This window comes from Oryctolagus cuniculus, chromosome 11, assembly GCF_964237555.1.
Source record: "Oryctolagus cuniculus chromosome 11, mOryCun1.1, whole genome shotgun sequence".
In the NCBI taxonomy this organism is placed as follows: Eukaryota; Metazoa; Chordata; class Mammalia; order Lagomorpha; family Leporidae; genus Oryctolagus; species Oryctolagus cuniculus.
This window is the reverse complement of record NC_091442.1, coordinates 13,249,928-13,270,619: the sequence shown is the minus strand read 5'-3', so window position 1 is coordinate 13,270,619 and position 20,692 is coordinate 13,249,928. Positions and strand designations below refer to the sequence as shown.

The following is a 20,692-nucleotide window of genomic DNA, read 5'->3' as shown; positions in this document are numbered from 1 at the left end:
GTCTGTTGGCCTCCCACGCTCTTGCGTGCCCATCTCATATTCATTCTTCAAGACCCAGTTGAAGTCACCTCCTCTAGGAAGCCCTCTAGGAATGATTCAATCTTTCTTCAGGGTTTCCAGGACCTTGTTCTATTAACTCTGCGATGGCGCTTACCAAATGCACCATCGCTGGCTGTTTCTGCTCCCCGACCCTCCTCCCCCGGCTCCCCTCTCCCCCCTCTCCCCCAGCCTTTAGGTTTTGAGCTGTTTGTCATCTGGTGACCTTGGGCCTCTGCTTCCTCCTCTGTGAAGTGGGCCGACAGGTAAGGCACTCGGGCTGTACTGGCCGTCTCAATCTATCACAGTGCACCTTGGCAGATGAGACAATGAATGAGAGCTGCCAGGGAGGGTGAAGAAATATAAGGCCAACGGCACCTGCGGAGCACTTCCGGTGTCAGGAGGGCACCGAGGTGGTCGCTTCACACCAGCACCTCCTTGCAGCCCCGTGACACACATTCAGGCGCAGGCTCGCATCAGTCCCATTTTCCAGATGAGAAAACTGAGGTTTCGGCAGCCGAGGATGCGTGAGCAGCAGGAGCTGGGGTCCCCATCAGACCAGCAGGGGGTAAATGAGTCACGTGTGTGTGTGGGGGGGTGGCTTTAGAGCCAGAAGTGCCCAGCCCAGAGAGACAAGGTCCCCACGGAAGCCAGCAGCTTCTGGCCCCTCCGCCTCCCGGCAGCCTAAGACCGGAGCAGCAAGGCTTGGACCTCGCTGGCCCCCTAAGTGTGGTCCGGGGTGCCCAAGCCTCCTGGCTCACGGAAGCCGTCTCCAGCCGGTGCCAGTCAGGGCAGGTTCCGGAGCCGGCACCCTGGGGATGCTGGGAAGGTGGGGAGGGCAGCCGGGGACTCATGGTGCTTCTAGTAACGCCCAGGCTGGGGCGGTGACAGAGGCAAACACTTATTGAGCACCTACTGTGTGCTAGGCGCTGTCTTAACTACTGGATGAGTATCAGCTCCGTCACTCTCCCAACCCTCTGGGGTAGGTTCTATTGTGAACGTCACTTCACAGAGGCCCCGGGCCAGGCAGGGCTGCCCACTTCCTGGCCACAGCCACTTCTCTGGGGGAGGTTCCTCACCTGCCACCTGCAGGACCCCACCTCGTGGTTTCCATGACGATGAGATGGTTCCAGCACACAGTAGGCGCTTAGTAAATGCACAGCCTTTTTATCCTCTTAGCTCTAATGGGGCTGGGGGCGTTCTGGCTGCAGCAGCCTGCCCCCTTCCAATGCTACGACGCCCCCCGCCCTGCAGACCCCAGAGCCACGCGGTGCCGGGTGTCGTCTCAGCTTTAATGACGTTGGTCACAGTTCCGCACCTCGGGTCCCCAGAGCTGCACCCCCCGGAGGAGGCGGGCGGGTCTGGGGGGTCTGCCCCTGGCCAGTGCCCCCTCCCGCCCGGCTGCCCTGGGTGGGAGTAGGAATGAGGGGTGGGAGAGGGGGGATGCGGTGTCCCCGGGCCAAGGCCGGCCCCGGGAGGGTGCGGGGCTAGGAGGCCGGGGCCTCGTCGTCCACGCGGTGGCCGGCGTAGAGCGCGGCCAGGGGCCGGAAGCGAGGGCCCCAGCTGTTGAGATAGGCGAAGTCCTGCTCGGAGGCGGACGAGCCGCTGTGCAGCGAGCTGAGCGAGGCGGCCGGCGAGTCCGCGCCCTCGAAGGCGTAGGTCTGGAAGGCGTCGTAGGGCGGCACCGACAGGTCCCCGTCCGCCAGCGCCACCTTGCGGCTGATGAAGTCCCTGAACACCGAGAAGTCCGGCTCGGGGCTCGGCGGCTCCTGCGGCAGCGGGAGGCGCTCCGAGGGCAGCCGGGCCTGCGCGGGGCTGCCCGCCCCGCCGCCCGCGCCCGCCCCGCCGCCGTCGCCGCCCTTGAGCTCGCCGAAGTCGTAGAGGCTGCGCAGCGCCGACATGTCGTAGGCCTCCGTGTCCTGCTCGCCGCCGCCCTCGTCGTTGTATTTGATGACGTTGTCCCGCATGTCCTCGTCCTCATCCGAGCTCAGGTGGCTCTTGTGGTGGCGCCGGAGGGTGAGGATCAGCAGCACCAGCACTGGGCAGGAGAGAGGGGGGCGCCGTGAGGGCTTGGCCCCGCCCAGCCCCGCCCAGCCCCCCCCCCCACGCCGCGAGCGATGTTAGCGTTTTTAGTGGTCGTGGGGCTGCGTTTAAGCCCTGCTGTTTCCATTCACAAGCCAGGAAAAGATACCCTCGGGAGGACTCTGGGCGCTGGGGGACTCCCAGGAGCAGGGCCGAAAGCCATCCTTGACCGTGACCTTTCACCCTCAGCTGCCTCTGTCCCCTGAGAGCTGCAGGCCAGGTTCAAGGCCTTCACCTCAAGGGTTCCTCCCTCCACCACACCTGTTCCAAGTGTGCCCCTGGGAACGCAAACCCTCAGGTCCTGCCAGGCCTGCAGGGGCCGCCCACATGGGACAGCCACACCTGTCCCCTCCCTGCTGTGTCAGCGTGTCTGCCAGCCCGCCCTCCCCACCCCACCAGACACACACCCCCTGGCTTCCTGCCTGCACTGCAGTGGGCACTAAAGCCTGCCCAGGAAGGACTGAATGGACCTGGGCCAATGGAAGGCAGGAGTGGGTGCTCGCCCCTGGCCTCTCATTTAAAGCCAGGACTCAGTGGTCCCCTCCCCTCCCCCCAACTCCCACCCCTTCCTCCTCTTGCAACCGTGATTGTCTCCACGGTGGGTGCACATTGGGTGTCCCAGGGTGCAGACCGGGGCCTCGGGTGTCCCAGGGTGCAGACCGGGGCCTCGGGTGTCCCAGGGTGCAGACTGGGGCCTCGGGTGTCCCAGGGTGCAGACCGGGGCCTCGGGTGTCCCAGGGTGCAGACCATGGCCTCGGGTGTCCCAGGGTGCAGACCAGGGCCTCGGGTGTCCCAGGGTGGAGACCATGGCCTCGGGTGTCCCAGGGTGCAGACCGGGGCCTCGGGTGTCCCAGGGTGCAGACCGGGGCCTCGGGTGTCCCAGGGTGCAGACCGGGGCCTCGGGTATCCCATGCAGACCATGGCCTCGGGTGTCCCAGGGTGCAGACCATGGCCTCGGGTATCCCGTGGTGCAGACCAGGGCCTCGGGTGTCCCGTGGTGCGGACCCTGGCCTCTCTTGCTGTGCTCCTGCCTACGCCCCTGTCAGAGGCTCACGGCTCTTGGTCCACGGCCTGGCCCCCTCCTTGAAGTCTACGCCATCCGCCCAACTTCCTGCTCAGCACAGTGTCCTGGTTGACCAGGAGGATCTTAACCGTGAGCTGCCGAGGGTGAATGAGGAACGGGTCCGTCTCCCCAGTCCTCAGGCGCCCCCAGGTCAGCTCCAGCTTTGCAATGACTTGGGGTTTTTCAGTCTCTCTTTCACTGAGTCTGTGTCATGGGAGGGCCACGCAGGTGCATACAGCAGTGCATTCTGGGGGCTGGAGGAGGACGGATGGACACGTGCTGGTGACTGCGCCAGGCACGGGCCTCTTCCTGCTGCCCCGGCTGGCCCAGTGGCCAGAGCCAGCTGCGAGGGCCATGGGGCAGCATCCCAACTCAGCTCCTAACAAGGTGGCTATGACAGGGCCAGGGACGGATCCCCAGGGAGGCCGCCGGCGAAGGCAGGTGTCAGGAGCGAAGTGGGGAAGATGGATGGACGGCCTGGGGAGCGGGGGGCTGGGCTGCCGAGGAGGGCGCCCGCGAGAGCAGATGGCAGGGCTCGTGGGCGGCGGGCGACAGATGTGCCAGGCCTGATCAGCGATTCCGCCCGTCACCTTTACAGCACCGATGTGCACTTTCTCCGTTTGTGGGCAATTAGGCAGAAATTTGTTTGCACTGCCTCAGAAAATGAGACCGCTGTAAAGTGCACCCGCTGGAAAAAAGGGCTCCGAGCCCTGGGCTGGGGCGAGGAGCCGGGGGGGCCCGGGCCTCTGCAGGGACCTAGGGACATGCAGCCTGGCCACGGCAGGCCCTTGCGGGGGCAGCGGCCTCACCTGTGGGCAGCGAGGGCTGGGAGGCAGCTGAGCAAAGCTGCGATCCGCACCCTGGGCTTGCGTGAGGCCGTGCGTCCCCGGAGGCAGAGCAGAGGCCGTGCTGCGCCCGTGTGGCCACAGCTGCGGCAGTGGCATATGGCCACGGGAATCCGATCTGGGGACGGGGAAGGGGACACTTTGGTGTCCAGAGGGTTGGTGATGAGGCTGGACGTGCACCTCCCCCCCACTCCCCAGTGTCTTAAGATTTTGCCCGAGGGGCCCCGACGTTTGGCCCTCAGCTTAGATTCATGGCAGGTGGTATAGTCAGAGAGGCAGGGGACAGCCCGAGCAGTCCCGATTCCAAGTCAGAAGACGCCCGGTGCTCTGTTACCCAAGCTACTGGACCTCTGCGAGGCACGCTTCCCCCATTTGAAAAACAGCCGTGTGGTCGTGAGCTCTCTTCACCAGCAGTGGTACCCAGGGAATACAAAAGGACTACAGGCGCGGAAGGACGGAGAACACCCGCTGGGGTGGGCGTTTGGATGCTGGCTGAGGTCCTCTCGCAATGCCTGCATCCATGTTCGAGTTCCGGCTCTGAGCCCTGGCTCTGCTTCCAATCCAGCTTCCTGCTAATGTGGACCCTGGGAGGCAGGAGCCGACTGCTCACATACTTGAGCCCCTGTGCCCAGGCAGGAGGCCCCGATGTCTGGAGCGGGGAAACTGGCGCCTCCCCCCCAAGGGTGCCACGCCTGGGGCTGGGGTGGGGGTCGGGGTGGGCGGCTTGCGGTGGACTCACCGACCAGGATGAGCACGCAGACCAGGAGTGCGATGAGGGCGCCGGGGCTGAGGGAGGCCGCCATGACGAAGGCAGTGGTGTTGCAGGACTGGATGGCGCCCGAGCTGTCGCAGCCGCAGATGCGGATGGTGAGGGTGCCCGTGCTGCTCAGGGTGGGCGGCCCGCTGTCCACCACCAGGATGGGCAGGAAGAACACGTCCTGCTCCTGCCGGTTGAAGCCCACGTGCTGTGTGTGCACCGAGGCCGTGTTGTCTGTCCGGAAAGGGATGGGCGGTGGCATGTGACTTGGGCCCGCCCAAGATCAGCCCCGCATCCTGTCCCAGTCTCCCTGATCCCCACATTGCTGCCTCCCCCTCTACTCATGACAACAGTCCCTGATCTCCCCATGTTCTGCTCCCAGCTATCCCCCAACTCTGCCCCCAGCAGCCACGCCGCCTGCAATGCTGTTCTCAGCTGTGCCAGGTTCTGGCCCCAGCTGTCTGGGATTCTGTGTTCAGCTTGTCTGAAATTTTGTCTCCAGCTGTGCCAAGGTCCTGTCCCCAGCTGTGTCAATTTCTTTTCTCAACGTTCGTCTTGGCAGCCTGTATTTATCCTCGATGCCACCCCGCTGGACTCTGACCCTTGGTCAGAGCCTGGGTTTGCGGGGCCCTGACAAGTCCCAGGTCATGAGAAGGGCTGGGAGCGCTGCCTGGCGGCGGTCTCAGCTGGAACATCTTTCTGTCCTTCAAGGCCAAGGTCAGGCTTGGTGAGGGCCGGGGCACGGCCTCTGGGGGCCCTGGGCTGCTCCCCTGCGTCTTTCCTTTTTCAGAGGTGACCAGAGAGGGCGGTGAAGTGACACACGCAGTACTTAGGGCACTGCTGCAGCCTGCGGCTGGGAACGCCACGTGGGACTCAGGGGCATGGGGGCGGGGGGGGGCTTCAGGGACACGTGGCGCCGTTCCCTGCCCCTCCTGCGTCCTCCACACCTGTCCTGTTAGACACAGGTCTCCCATGACCTGGATGATTTTAGTGGCCCTTCTCGGTTCCGTGCAGCATGGTCCTAGAGCGCACCCAGCGCTGACCCAGGCTGCTCCATCCTTCACAGCCGAGTCTGCACAGGGGCTCCTGCTCCCTGCCTCCGCCCTCAGGCTGCTCTCTCTGGCCTGAGCCTGTGCGGCCTTGGGTCCCTTCCCCAGCCCAGCCCCTGCCCGGCAGCCCCTGGGTCTGGACTTCCTCATCATGGACACAATGCGGGGGCGGGGGCAGAGCCCCCGGGGAAGGCTGATTGTGACCTTGGGCCATCTGGGAAGTGCCCGGGAGTCCAGATGGGACAAGACTGGCCCTGCGCTGCAGGCTGCTCGCAGGGTGGCAGGCACGTGGGGGTCCACGCGATTATTCTACATTGATACACCTTTGAAAATTCCCACTCAAATGTCCAAGCCTATCATTTACTGTTTTGGGAATCTCACTCAGCTTCTTTGGATCGCTTTTCCCTCATCTGTAAACTGGGAAAGAGGGGGTCCCATAGGTGTAAGGATTAAATGTGTAATTGGCGCAAAACCCTGATTAGCGTTTGTCTGTGCCAATGCCACTTGCCATTGTCTCCGGCTCTGCCCACGTTCCTCTGCTGCCCTGTGCACCTGCTCCCAGGCTCGGCTGCCCTGCCTTTACCCTCAAGTCCCCACTGCCTGGAACGCCCTCTCCTCCTCCTTGCCCGGGCAAACTCCTCATCCGTCACGCTGCAGCTAAATGTCACCTTCTTTCCTGTGGCCTCCGTCCTCCGCCTCCCCGGGAACAGAGGATTTACAGCCCCCCCCCACCCCCCGCACTCTGCAGGTGCATTGCACAGTGCTGTCACAGCCCTTGTCACGTTGTGTTACGTTCCCGTGTGTCGGTGTCTCCGCGCCCCGGGAGCCAGGCCTGGCACGGAGCCGATCTTCAAGAACGATGCTTGAAGAAGCTGCAACTTTGGGGCCGCCTGTGGTTCTGGGTGGGCGCCTGGAGCTCCGGCTGGAACTCCAGCCCTGCTGTCTGAGGGTGGGGCAGCCCGGGCTGTGAACGTATCTGCCTTCCGCTGGCGGGGCAGGGAGGTTCCAGGGCAAGAGGGAGGAGAGAGGGGACGGGGCGGGACTCCTGTGCACTGGTTGGCAACTGGATGTCTTTGTGCATCATGGACTCTGTGGCCACTTGAAACACAAAGCCGGGCCCACGCCTCATGGCCACCGAGAGTGTAGCCTCAGCCCGATTTCATGCAGGTGGGCCCTGGGAAGTGTCTGGTCCGAGTTTATCCAGTGGCTTCGTCTGCCCATCCTCCATCCACCCTTCCTCCCTCTCCTTCTTTCCAGCAAATCCTCACAGGCTACCATGTGCCGGGACCATGCTAGCCACGGGGGCCGCTGAGAGCTAAGCCGGCCACAGTGCTGGATCAGAATGCGAGTTCTCACGTGAGGGACAAACATGCATCAAGTAAGCCCGCAGCTCAGCGGATAGTTACAAACCTTGGGAGTGCTGTTCAGGAAATACAGGAAGGGCACAGGACAGAGGACATGACCCAGCCTGGGAGGCCAGGGAGACCTTCTTGGAAGGTATTATCCCTAAGCCCTGAGCAGTGAGTTCTGGGAGAGGGGACAGCTTGTGCAAAGGTCCTGAGGTTGGAAGAAGTACAATGCACTCCAGGAACTGCAAGCAACCCTTGGCGGCTGCAGGAATGAGGTGATGGTATGGGTGAGTCAAGCTGAGGCTGGATGGGGAGACTGGGGCTTATCATGGGGCACCTTAGAGGCCAAGGCAATCATTCTGAATTTACAGAGAGAGAGAGAGAGAGAGAGAGAGAGAGAGATCTTCCATCTGCTGGTTCGCTTCTCAAATGGCCTCAATGGCCAGAACTGGGCAGGTCTGAAGCCAGGAGCCAGGAACTTCCTCCAGGTCTCCCACATGGGTGTAGGGGCCCAAGGGCTTGGGTCATCCTCTACTGCTTCCCAGGTGCATTAGCAGGGAGCTGGATTGGAAGTGGAGCAGCCAGGAATCAAACTGGTGCCCGAAGGTGGCAGCTTTACCCACTAAACCACAGTGCTGGCCCCTGGATTCTTTTCTTTTTTAAAGATTTATTTATTTATTCGGAAGGCAGAGTTACAGAGAGGGAGAGGCAGAGGAAGAGAGAGAGGGAGAGGTTTTCCATCCGCTAGTTCACTCCCTAGATAGGCGCAATGGCTGGAGCTGCGCTGGTCCGATGGCAGGAGCCAGGTGCTTCTCCTGGTCTCCCATGGGGTGCAGGGCCCAAGCACTTGGGCCATCCTCCACTGCCTTCCCGGGCCACAGCAGAGAGCTGGCCTGGAAGAGGGGCAACCGGGACAGAATCTGGCGCCCTGACCGGGATTAGAACCCAGTGTGCCGGCGCCACAGGCGGAGGATTAGCCTAGTGAGCCGCAGTGCCAGCCAGGTTATTTTCTTAAAAGCAATGGGAGGGGACCGGCATTGTGGCATAGTGAGTTAAGCTGCCACCTGTGATGCTGGAGGTCCATATGACTTCTGCTAACACTCCCGAAAAAGCAGTGAGTGGTGGCCCAAGTGCCTGGGCCCCTGCTACCCATGTGGGAGACCCGGATGGAGTTCCAGGCTCCTGGCTTTGGCCTGGCCTAGTCCCAGGCATTGCAGCCACTGGGGAGTGAACCAGCAGACAAAAGATCTGTCTCCCTCTTTGCCTTTCAAATAGATAAATAAAGTCTTAAAAAAAAAAAAAAAGCATTGGGAGGCCGTTGATCGGTGGGCTTTGAGCAAAGAAGCAGCCTAGTGACTCATCCTTCATGCCGCGGGAACCACACATGGAGCGTGAGCTCCGCGTCAGGACTGCTCCGGACCCTGGGGTACAGCAAGGGACAAGGCAGATGCGGTCCCTGGCCGTGCCGAGCCCCCATGCTAGCCCCGGGGGTTTGTAATGTAAGATCAAGCATGGGTAGCAAGACGGGACAGGAAGCCAGTATGCGTTTGGGGTGCGAGCTCACAGTGGTAGTGGAGCCAAAGAAGACAGATCTGAGCGCTGACCGACTGGCTCGGCCTGATTGCCAAGCCAGAGCAGACAGCTGCGCTCAGGGTTGCTGTCTGGGGGCCGTGGAACCGTACGTTCTGCGAGCTCTGCCCGCCACCCCTCCTGCCCCGGACAGGGAATCCCTGGCCTCATCCCTGACCAGCAGGTGCCCTCCTGGGTTCTGCTGGGGAGGCTGCGGCCATCCCAGACCCCTACCCCAACCTTCTAGGTGGGACCCGCGCCCAGCCCTGCATCCATCCATCTGGCCTGACATACATCAGTGTCAATTCCTGGCTGCGAAAGCAATATTTATAAATCACGTTTCCAAACTGGCTACAAATTTGTACAAAGAAACAGATGGGGTGGGGTAGCCGCGTGTCACCTAGGATATTTATATGGCGAGGAGGAGGGGGCTTGGCGTGCCGCGGGAAGGGACCGAGGGGCAGGCGGGGGAGTCCCTCTGCCGTGCTCTGACCTCAGCACGCCCCTGTCGCCAGAGCTCACACAGGCTGATCACACCGGAAGGGAGCTCTGGCGGCCCCCAGCCACCCGGGAGCAGCTGCGGGCAGAGCCTCAGGCCCCCAGGGCTGGTGAACCTGGCGAGGCTGAGGCAGGGTTATCTGCGTCTGCCGAGGCCGGCTCAGGACTCCAGCGGAATAATGAGTAGCGGTTGCTGTACTGGTTGTTAACGTGCTGGACTGCTTCCAAAGTGGTTTAAACAGCCACTGCTCGGGCTGGGGCTGAGCCCCACCCCAGGCCTGCTGGCCGCCTCAGCCTTTCCTGCAAACAGAACCCCAACTTCAACACCCCCGAGGCAATCGGGGTTCCTGCGGGCCACAGTGGCAGGTGTGGAGGGCGTGGGGAGGGTCCTGCCCCAGGTCATAGACTGCAGCCTTTCTAATTGGTTATCTGAGCTGCACTGGTTGGTAAGTATTTTGAACAGGAATCTGGGAAACAGATGGGTCTGGCTTCAGAGGCCACCATGCCTCTCTCTCTGGGGAGTGAGGGATGGACCAGGGTCTCGAGGGGGTACCAGACCTGTCCTAGGGCCAGAAGGAACCACCATGACCCGGCCCCCATTGCCTCTGTGACTGTGTCTCCCCCACGCTCCAGCCACGCAGGTCTCCATCTGTTCCCTGTACATCTCAGCCTCTCTCTCACCGCAGGGCCTTTGCACCTGCTGTCTCCTCCACCCCGATGGTTCTTTCTCCCAATATCTGCGTGGCTCATTTCCTCATTTTGTTCTGGCCGCTACTCGCTGTGGGTTCCCCAGGCCTTCCCAGATCGCCCTACTTAAAACAGCTTCCCCTCGAAAGCCCTCGCTTTATCTCTCCAATCTCATTTTATTGCACACCTACTGCGTGGCAGGCACTGCTCTAGGACCCAGGGTCCAGCCCTGAACAAAATCAAGTCCACACTCTGTGGAGACTGCATTGTCCACATCCAATCCTGTCAATTTCTGTCTTGTAGAATACAGACTAAGTGGGGATTTTGTTTGCCATCGCCTTTCCGGGGCTCAGAGCACAGTCCAGTACACAGGGGTGTGTCTTTATAAATGCCCAAGAGCATGCTTAATAAAGTATTGCTCAACGTACCAGCCGACACATTGTGGCCCTAACAGTGTACCTGGGTACCCTCATCTCACCGGGCCGCTGAACCACCAGGGTGGGGGCATTACTGGTCCCACTTGCCATTGGCTGAGCCAGGGCCGGACGTGGATCCCTCAGTCCTGCTCCATTGACACCTGCCTCCCCCTCAGTTCATCTCTTAAGGGTTCAGGTTTCATGAGGAACTCAGGTCGGGGGGGGGGGTCTCCTCTCCGTTTGCTTGCCAGGTGAGCTAAGGCGGAAGCATACCACATGTGGGACTGGTGTGGCTTTGACTCCCAGCCCCCACCGACCCCCTGCAGGGCCCCGGGCTGGCTCCGTTTACCCCTGTCCCAGTGTCATCACCCACAACACAGGGCAGGGTGAGACGGCCACCTTCCAGGTGGCCCTGAGGCTGCCAAGAGAAGTAAGTGGCAGGCGCCTTCTTAAACCACGAGGGGCAGAGTATGTGCGTGTGGCTTGTGGCAGCCTGAGAACAGGGCTCCTTCCGCCCTGGACTCTGGCCCACCTGCTCCTCATCGGCGCCCTCTCTGGATCTGCCAGCCCTTCTCCTGGGAAGCCCATACTGTGCCGTGCTTGGGGGCTTGGCCAGGGGCTGGCAAACAGCCTTAGACCCAACTCCCGCCCTCCACCCCTCACCCGGGGAGAGGCCAGGCTCTGTGACTCACGGACAACTCACCTTGGATGTCGAGCAGAGAGAAGTGAGGGTTGCTGGGAGCCTCAGGCACCAGGCGGAAGTAGAAGCGGTGCCCGCCTTGGGGCTCGTCCCTGTCCACCACGCTGATGGTCTGGATGAGCTGTGGGCCGAGGACGGAGCTGCTGGGGACTCGGCCCAGGGAGAGGGTGCGCCCCTCCCCCTCCCCGCCCCAGCCCCTCCACGGTACCTGGCCAGGCTTGGCATCCTCACACACAGCGGCCTCGTAGGGTGTGGCCAGCTCTGGGGGGTTGTCGTTCACGTCCAGGATCCGGATCCTCAGGGAAGCCCGAGACAGCTGGGCGTGGTTGTCTGCAGGCAGAGCACAGCAGCGTGGTGTGGGTTGTGGGCCCCAGGCAGCTCCCTGTCCCTCCCAGGACGGGATTCCCAGTGGGGTCCCGCTGAGAGACCTGTGGGACGAGGACCGTGACTGGGAGTCGTCACTGTAACCATCACCCGGCCGTGACCATGACCATGGAGCCTAGGGGCACCAGCACCACCTTGGCTCCATGGTGACTGCCAGCACCATGATCAGTGTCGTCACTACCGGTCCCACCTTCACCTTCACCACCGTTAGCTTGATCATCACTGCCTCTACCAATGTAACTCCAGCACCGCCCCTGCCTGCCGCACCACCCGGTCACCGTCGCCACTGCCACCACTGGTCCAGCCCCATCAGCACCGCTGGCAGTGGCCCCTTGGCGGCAGCAACAGCACCACCACTTCCCCATAGCCATTCCAGCCTCCACTACCAGCCCCGCTGTGGCTACCGTGACCTCTCCAGGGTCACCAGTGCCCCATCTCATCAGCCCCATCCCCAGCACTGGCACCACCACAGCCGGCTCCACCCCACGTCCACTGATGCAGGGGGAACGTCCACGCTCATTATCAGAAACCCTTTGGGTGGGCCCAGTTTATAGCCCCGTATGGCAGAGGGGAAACTAAGACACGAGTGAGCTTGCAGAATTGCTCAGCTGTGGTCGGCGCCGTGGCACAGGAAGTTAAGTTGCTGCCTGTGACATCAGCACCCTGTATCGGAATGCCGGTTCAAGTCCTGGCTGTTCCACTTCCGATCCAGTTCCCGATGACGTGCCTGGGAAAGCAGCAGTAGGTGCCCCGAGCGCTGGGCTCCTGCCACCCACTTGGGAGATCTGGATGGAGTTCCTGGTTCCTGGTTTCGGTCTTACTCAGCCCTGACCAGCCCTGACCATTACAGCCATTTGGGGAGTGAACCAGCAGATGCAAGACCTCTCCCTCTGTCTCTGTCTCTCTTCTCTCTCTCTGTAACTCTGCCTTTCAAATAAATAAATACATCTTAAAAAAAAAATTGGTCAGTTGGCAAACAAGCTCTCTCAAGACCAGATCCTGAATGACCCAGACAAGTCTGGGACATGCACTTTGGTCGGCAAAACCATGAAGTCTTCATCACTCCACTGGGGCGTCTCTGGGGGTGTGGCAGAGAAGGCTCTAATACATTTATTGAATGAATGAATGAATGAATGAAGCCAGGGGACTGGGCCTGAAGGATGCTTGAGTCCCGGGTGTGGCTGTGTCCCCCAGTGTGTGAGCTCCTGAACATCCTGCCCAGTCCACACCTGGAAAGTAAACAGACACACAGGCCTTCCACGTCCACCTCCGCCGCCTGGGAGCCGTGGGATCCAAGTCCGGTCACTCGGCCTCTCTGTGCATCTGTTTTCACGGGTCTGAGAGTAGCAGGGTGGTTGGGCAGCAGATCGGATTAACGTAGGCAGAGCACTTACAACTGTGTACAACACACACGGCAAGTGCTGGGATTTGTTCAATAGAGACGTCCCCAAGGGTCCTCCCGGCGATGACACAAAGCGACTCCAGGGTGGGCCACAGCTCGCCGCCATCCCCTCTGCCAGGTGCCCCCTCTGCCCTCAGAGGGAGGGGCTCTTTGGTACCCGCCCCAGCATCCTCCACCTGCCAGTGACCTCAGGGATGGCCCTGGAGGACAAACTCCTCCCCGCTTCCAACAGCCACTTGGATGATGGGGGTCTCTGGGCTGGCACGGGGCTGATCGGGGGCAGCCTGGAAACTGAGTTCTGTGGGGAAGCGGGACCGGAATGGAACCATCAGTTTCTGTCTCTGAACTCTGGGGCCCGCTGGATGCTGCCTGCAGCTGCTCGTGTGTTGATAACGAGCGCAGTGGAGACGGCAAGGCAGGTGTGGCCACCTCCTGGTGGGCCGGGGAAGGAGTGGGGGGGTCCCTAATTAACTCAGACCCGACCCCTCTCCGGAGTTCCCCTTAGCCAAGGGCACCTTATCTTTTCAGCTCACCCAGATCTGCCGTCTCAGTGATTAGAGGGGCTTCTCCGGGGGTGAGAGACAGGAGTCGTGACTGGGAATGCCGGGCGAACCGTTATTTTTAAGAGCGCGCTGCCAGAGAACTTCAACAGACGGCGGCGGGTTCTGCAGGGTGGGGGTGGGGGAGGCTCGCAGCCAGGATCCGGCGCCCAGGCGGGTGGGGGCGGGCAGCCGGGGCCGAGTGCCCTTTCCCTGCGGTGACTGGGTCGGGGGGGGGGGGAGACGAGATCCGAGAGAAGGGAGATAGCGCAGGCCGGACTGCTCGTGGGGCAGCCGCGATGCTGGACCACTGGTCCCACTGCCCGTGAGACCCCAGGACCCCACCATTGCCTGGCCTCTCCTCTTTGAAAGGACGTCGCCTCTCTGGGAAGCCGCGGCCCCTCTGGCCCAGGTGAGGGCCTCGGATCTCAGGGTGACCGCAGGTGGCCACCTGCAGAGCTTATCCTGGGGCCCCTCTGGGGTGGGGCCGGAATCCTTGGCACTTACTCCCCCACCCCCACCTCCAAGGTCAGCATCCAGTGCTCCTGACCCTGTGGCCGCGGTTCTCCGGCCTGGCTGTGGTCAGTCACCCAGGAAGCCTTTAAAAACTCAAGCCCAAAGCCCCCCAGGGGAATCTGCTGCGCGTCAAGTTTGCAGACCAGCGTCCCCGGGGACTGGCGTGGAGTCAGGGGTCCAACCAGATGTCCCACCTCTGACTCGCCTCCTCCTATCCCTTTCTGACCACCTGAGATGTCTCTGGTATAAGACAGAGACTCCATCAGCTGATCCACCTCGCGCTCTGTGTAGGATTTTTCCATTTATCACCCCCTTTCTTATCTATGGCCTCACTGGGTCCTTCCATAACCTGGGAGGGATGAGCGTTGGGAGCAGCGGTTACGTCGGACGCCTGCATCCCCCTTCAGGGAGCTGGGGTTGGAGTCCTGGCCCTGCTTCTGATCCAGCTTCCCACTAATGCACACACTGGAGGCTGCAGGACGGCTCAAGTGCCACCCATGTGGGAGGCCCAGGTGGAGTTCCAGGCTGCTAGCTTTGGCCCGACCCAGTCCTGGCGTTGCCTGCATTTAGGGAATGAACCAGTGGGTAGAAGGTCTCTGTTTGTCTCTCTCTCTACGTTTCAAATAAAATGAAAATAAAAAGTCAAAATGTTTAAAAAAGTGCAGGGGGTGTTGTTAAACCCATTTTGTGGATGCAGAAACTGAGGCCCAGAGCGGGGTAGGACTTGCCCCACAGCCACAGGTGAGTCTGTGGCAGAGCTGCAGCCCTAAGCCCAGCGTGTGGTCCGGCTCCAGCATCAGAGGGCCCTCCCGCTGCCTGGAGACTTGTCTGTTGGGTGGTGGCTGCTGCTCGGGCCAGGCGCAAGCTGACCTCTCCCGCTGCCCGGCAGCAGGTGCCCCTCCGGGGGCTGGGTCCCCCGTGGCCCACCCCCTTTGGCATCTCAGTTCAGCTGACTGACATGCAAATTAGTTTAATTATTTCTTCTTCTAAAATAAATTATATTTTGCAGTAGCTGCAATATGTTGTGTCAGGCAAAATTACATTCAATATTTTTAAACTAATTGATGCAGCCTTGAGGAAGGCTGATTGACAGCCCGGAGCTGAGCGGGCCTGCAGCCTTAACGGATTCTAAATGAAAATTCAGCGTGCTCCGGCCGGTGCTTCCTCCCGGGCTGGTGCGCCATTAATCCGGGCAGGTGGCAGGAGAAGCCCTGGGGGTCGGCGGGCGAGGAGCAGGGCAGCCCCGCAAGTGCCCCGGGAGGAGACCGACGTGGGGGCAGGAGAAATGTCGGGCAGCTCTCTGCTTGCTCTGGGTCTGAGTTCCTTGTGGGCAGGGCTTGGGCTGGGCGACCTGCAACTGAGAATTGAGGGTTTTTTTTTGCTGACAACGAAGGACTGAGAACCTACTGTGGACCAAGGACACAGCAGTGAACAAGACCAGCAGGGTCTTGAGGTCTGGGGGCAGGGACAAACGTTACTCTAGACCGTGACAAGAGTTGACAGGAGCCAGGAGACTCTGGAGCACGAAGTCACACCTTGGTGGGGTGCAGGGAATGCTGTTTTGCATCCCTGTTCTGCTGAGACCCGAGGAGGAGGGGTGTAGGGAGGGAGAGATTGTCCTGGGGAGCAGGACCAGCATGTGCCAAGGCCCTGGGGTGTGCATGGGGGCAGGAGGCTGCAGCTAATCGGAGTCTGGATCTCTTCCAAGGAAGATCTCAGCCTCTGGCGGAGTTGCTCACTGGGCACCTGGACCAAACTGAGCCAGGTGGGGAGGCTGGAGCCAGGGCAAAGGGAAGAGGAGACAAAGTCTGGCCTGGTGACCCACTTAGGAACGTGCCTGCTCCCAGGAGGATGGCAGGGGGCAAGTCCTGAGCACCTGACCTGCCCAGAGTCCGTGCCGCCCTCTTTCACCCGGTCACCCTGTCACCAAGGGAGGACGGCTCCAGTGGGACTGACGTATGGCTAATGAGGAAATGGGCTCAGAGAGGTGAGGCAGCTTGCCCACAGTCTCGCAGCTGGCGATCCACGGAGCCGGTGCTAGAAGCTCTGTGGAAGAAGTTTTAACCAGCAGCGGGTACTGTCTTCCATAGCATCTTTCACTATCAGATTCCTACTTTTCCAAGGCCCCACATATGGCCCTACCTCCTCCAGGAAGTTTTCCTTGATTGCCCAAAGTCAGGACAATCGGAGGATAAGCCCAATCCTACATGTCCACAGGCTCCAAGTAATCTCCCTGCCATTACCTCCTTTCCTTGTCCTCACCCGTAATCCCTCTCTCTTTTTATGCATTTATTTGAGATACAAAGGGGGGGGGGAGGGAGAGAGAGAGAGAGAGAGAGAGAGAGAGAGAGAGAGAGAGAATCTTCCACCTGCTGGTTCATTACCCAGATGGCTGTGAGGGTCAGGGCTGGGCCAGGCCGAAGAACTCCATCGAGGGCTCCCTTGCCGGTGGCGGGGGCCCACGTACTTGAGCCATCATCTGCTGTCTCCCAGCGCGTGCAACAGCAGGAAGCTGGATTGGAAGGGGAGCTGAGACTTGGATCAGGCACTCGGATACGGAACGTGGGTCTTCATGGCGATGCCACACGCCCGCCCACCCCTCCCTCTTCAGCCCTGCTCCTCAATTGAGCTCCTTTGGGTCTCTGCCCAGACACCCCAGTCTGCCCCACGCCCGCCCGCGGCACTCCTCCCCTTCCTCTTCTCTCCAGACTCCACCAGACGTGCTCATCATCTCTCCTCCCCGCCCACGGAAACAGAATTTCTGTCTATTTTGTCCCTGGCGGTATTCCCAGCACCTGGGTGCATGGTGCGTGGTAGGTGCACGGCACATAGTAGGTGCTAAAGACAGATTTGCAGAATGCATGGATTGCGTTGTCTGTGGCATCCCTGACTATGCCACATGCTCCAAGAGGGATGCTGGGAAGATGGGGCCTCCAGGGGGCTGCACCCTCCAGGAGCCACCCCTGGGGCGCAGTCTAGAGCTGCGACCCCCTTCTCGCCCCTCTCCTGGGACCAGGGTATCGCATCAGTAAAGTAAGTGAAGGTGGGTGTTGTGGTTCTCCTTGGCTGTCGCAGAAAGAGGAGCCGAGAGACAGAGAGACAGAGAGAGAGAGAGAGAGAGAGAGAGAGAGAGAGAGAGGCTGGGTGGGAGGGGAGGGGGAGGGAGGGGAGGGGGCGGGAGACTCAAATGCGCCTCCTTCCCACTCCCTGGCAGCCGCAGGGAGAGAGGCAGAGCGGGACCCTCTGCTCCACCAGCCCAGCCCCCACCTCCTCCCGAGGGAATTAAATTGCATCCAAACGCAAGGCTCTGATTAGAGGTGGCCAGCTGGGCAGGAAGATTTATCATCCCAATTATCAGCAGGCAAGACAAGCCCCAGGAGGCGAGGAGGGCTGGGGAGCAGGTGCGGGGCTGGGGGCCGTGGGGCTGGGGCCGCGGCTCAGGCCTCCTGGCCCTCTCTGCTGGGTCCCCGGGCCCCTCCAGGTTCCAGCTCTCCTCTGCCTCTCCCGGGGCCTCTGCTCGCCTGTTCGGTTTCCCAGTAGACACTGGAGCTTTTGACCTTGTGGGGTTGAAGGGTCACTTCCAAGGGTCGGGGGAGGACTTCTGGGGAGGGGGGAGTAGCCCTGGGGCTGGGGGTGGGCAGAGGTTTCCTTCCTAGGCTGAGTGGAGGCTGACCTTCAGGGCTGGCCCACGGAGTTCCCAGGCCGTCACAAGAGCTTCATTCCTGTGGGTACCTGTAGGCACTTAGGGGGCACAGCGTCCCAGGAGCCGTCCAGTCTGAGCCCAGGCCTGATCCACACCCCTCGGGCGGTGGGGAGCACACCGCCTCCCCAAGCAGCTCCTGCGGGGCACAGTGTGACTTGTCTCTTTTCAGAGGCCCTGCCTCAGCCTCCCCGGAGCACCCCACTACTCGGCTCGGCCCCGCCTTGCCCCCCTCACTCCTCCCCCACTGCACACAGCTGGGCCCGAGGCTTCTTCCCGGCCTCCCAGCTGGGCTCCAGGCCTGCTCCTGTCTCAGAACCCCAGGGAGCGTGGGGGACCCCACCTCTGATCTTGGCGTTCTGCTCCAAGACCTGAACTGGCTCCTGGCGGCCTCCAGGAGATGCCTGGCTGCTCACGGGCCACCCAGGGCCCTCCCCGTACAGGCAGTGGCTTCACCCTCACCTCGCCTCACCTGTGCAGGCCGCTGCCCCCAGCCCCAGCCTCGAACACCCTTCCCTTCTCAGGACGGGCAGCAGGCCGCCACGCCCCCAGGGGTCTTTTCTGCCTGAACTGCGTCCCCTCGCCTGCTGCCCCGGAGCCCCCGTGGAGCCTCTCCTGCAGTCCGTGCTGTCACCACCTGAGGATGGGCCTCTCCCCACCCACGTGTGTGCTCCCCGGAGCCCTGTGGGTGGAGGGCAAGAGCACTGGCTAAGGGTGGCCAGGGGAGCGTCCCTGGGGGAAACAGCGCTGCCCGCCGTTCAAGCCCAACTGCCCCCCACTCTTCACTTTGCCTCCCTGCTCCTTCCTCCAGGCCCTCTGGGGCTGCTCCGGAGCACTGGGCTGGGAGTCAGACAGCCCGGCGTCAGACGGGCGTGGGCAGCTTGCTCCCTTCCTCGGCCTCCCTCTGTGCAGTAGGGCAGGTGGGGCTGGGGTCCACTGCTTCTCACAGCCCCTCTTGGGCTCAGATTCCTTCCCGGGCTATTAACAGTGCCCACTGCGTGTCGGGCACTGGGATAGGCGCTCGGAGCCCCTGAGTGAGTCCTGAGTCCGAATCCTGAGGATAAGGGATGTCTTATGCAAAGCACCCAGCGCGATGCCCCGCCTACGAGAGCTTGGACCGACAGCGGCTGCTGTTGGCGAGCGGTTCCTCTCCTACCACCGTAAGGCAGGCCTTGTCGCCTCATTTCATCCATGAGAAAACCAAAGCAACACATGTGCGAGCGAGCTGGGAACCGCGCCCCCAGAACTGGCGCCCCATCCCCGGGCCAGCTTTCCTCCCTGGGTATGCAAGCGTGTGGCTGCCCTCATGGACCAGACCGTCTCCGGGGAGGGGGCACACCCATGCAAACGCATCCATAAATCATGACGCAAGCAAGCGTGCAACGGGAGGCGGGGACTTGGCCTGGGGTGACCCAGCTGGGGAAGCTTCCGGCCGGTCCCATTAGCCCTCTGCTGTCCTGGACAGCTGGATGTGAGCCCTGCAGAGCAGCGGGGGGTGGGGGCGGGGTACTGACAACCCTGGGGAGGGAACAAGCGGCGTCCTGGCACCCCGCTCCCCCCCACCCCGTCTCTTTGAAGATTGTCCCTTTACAACTGCCCTTTCCACCGAAGGATTCAGACACAAATTGTACTTTAAATTCAATATTGGTCATTAATATTTCATGATTACAAAACGTTAAAGATAATGTCAGTGGAAGGAGCGTCTGCACAGGCAGAATGGATGACTCAGAAGTGCGGGAGAGGGGCCCCCGCATACTAAGTGCTTCGCCGGGCTCGGGGGCAATCCGCTGTGACAGGCGGCAGCTCCCGGCCGAGGGAGCGTCCTCCCAGGTGCTCCCAAGCCCGCCACGGTGTATAAATATTTCCCCTCTGATTCTTGTCACCTCCTGTTTGTTTCGCCCGGAGCAGGCGGGGCCGCCTGACCCCTTGAGCGTACTGTTTCCGAGGAAACCGTACAAGGCTTCCACACAAGGATGGCTCAGGGCCAGGTGGGGACCTGCTGGCGTCGCCCGGGAGGGCACACGCAGGCGCCTGCTGGGTGGCAGGTCTGAGAGGGAGCCCTGGCCCTGGGCGGGTTTCTTCCACGGTCTCCGGGGCCACGGCTGTTCCTTCCCATCTGTAAAATGGGGCTAAAAATGCTGTCCTTGTCTCACGGAGACAGCAGGGGGGCTACTTGCGACAGCACCGAGGGATCCAGACGCGGGGGGGGGGGGCAGTGGCGGGAGAGCTGGGCTCTGAGTCAGGCTGCGGCAGGGGAGTTTGAACAAAGGCCTTCACCCCTCTGAGTCCCGCATACTGGGGGGATCACGGAATGGACACCCCAAGGTGTGAAGACTCCCCGGGCCTCACGGGAAAGGTGGGCGCACAGTCTGCTCAGGTCAGCATGCACACAGCACCAAGTACCAGGCTGAGCACCTCCGGGTCCTGTGGAGCCCGCCCACAGCACTGAGGGGTGGGGCCAGCCACGGCCCCCTGAGTACCACACCGGGCAGGTGAGGCTCAGAGAGGGCGTCCGAGCCCAGCGGCCAGTCTTCCTCTGTCACCAACAGCGGCCATGTGCTTGGGCAGGACACAGCGAGCAGAGTGCTGGGGGGAGGAAGGCCACCCACAGATGCCAGGGTGGGGACCGAGCAGCGAATCCTGGCTGCATCATTGTACATCCTTGCTCTCCTAATGCCTCAAGCCTCAGTCTGCCCATCAGTAAAATGGGTGTCGATCATGACTCACTCAATAAAAGTATGTACTAGAAAGCATCTATTCTAGAATAGATATATAAAAGACAGAGAGATAAAGTGTGTGTGTGAAAGAGAGAGACAGAGAGAAAGAGAGAGAGAGAGAGAGAGAGGGGAAGGCTAAGGTGAAAAGCTGGGAATCAGATCTCCCACGTGAGTGGTAGGGACCCACGTGCCTGAGCCATCGCCTGTTGCCTTCCAGGTGCGCATGAGCAGGAAGCTGGACTCAAACCCAGGAGCTGCCAATCGGGGATGCGGGAGTCCCAAGCGACACTCTGCCGGGTGCCCGTCCCCGGGACAGATCCGAAGTGAGAACTGGAAGACGCCGGTGAAGGAGTGACCCTGCTGCCAGCGTCCCTGTGCTGTCC

General features: G+C 61.4%; 1 protein-coding gene across 1 annotated transcript in view; it reads right to left on the bottom strand.

Moving 5' to 3' along the window:
* Window positions 1-1,187: 1,187 nt before the first annotated feature.
* Window positions 1,188-20,692, bottom strand: part of CDH22 (cadherin 22) — a 117,352-nt gene continuing 97,847 nt past the window's right edge. Inside the window, exons 9-12 of the mRNA XM_051844977.2 lie at window positions 11,260-11,381; window positions 11,055-11,172; window positions 4,766-5,017; window positions 1,188-2,074 (exon numbers count right to left, since the gene is read on the bottom strand). Of these exons, the coding sequence (XP_051700937.1) occupies window positions 1,524-2,074; window positions 4,766-5,017; window positions 11,055-11,172; window positions 11,260-11,381 (1,043 nt within the window). The 3' untranslated portion in view covers window positions 1,188-1,523. The remainder of the gene's footprint in view (window positions 2,075-4,765; window positions 5,018-11,054; window positions 11,173-11,259; window positions 11,382-20,692) is intronic.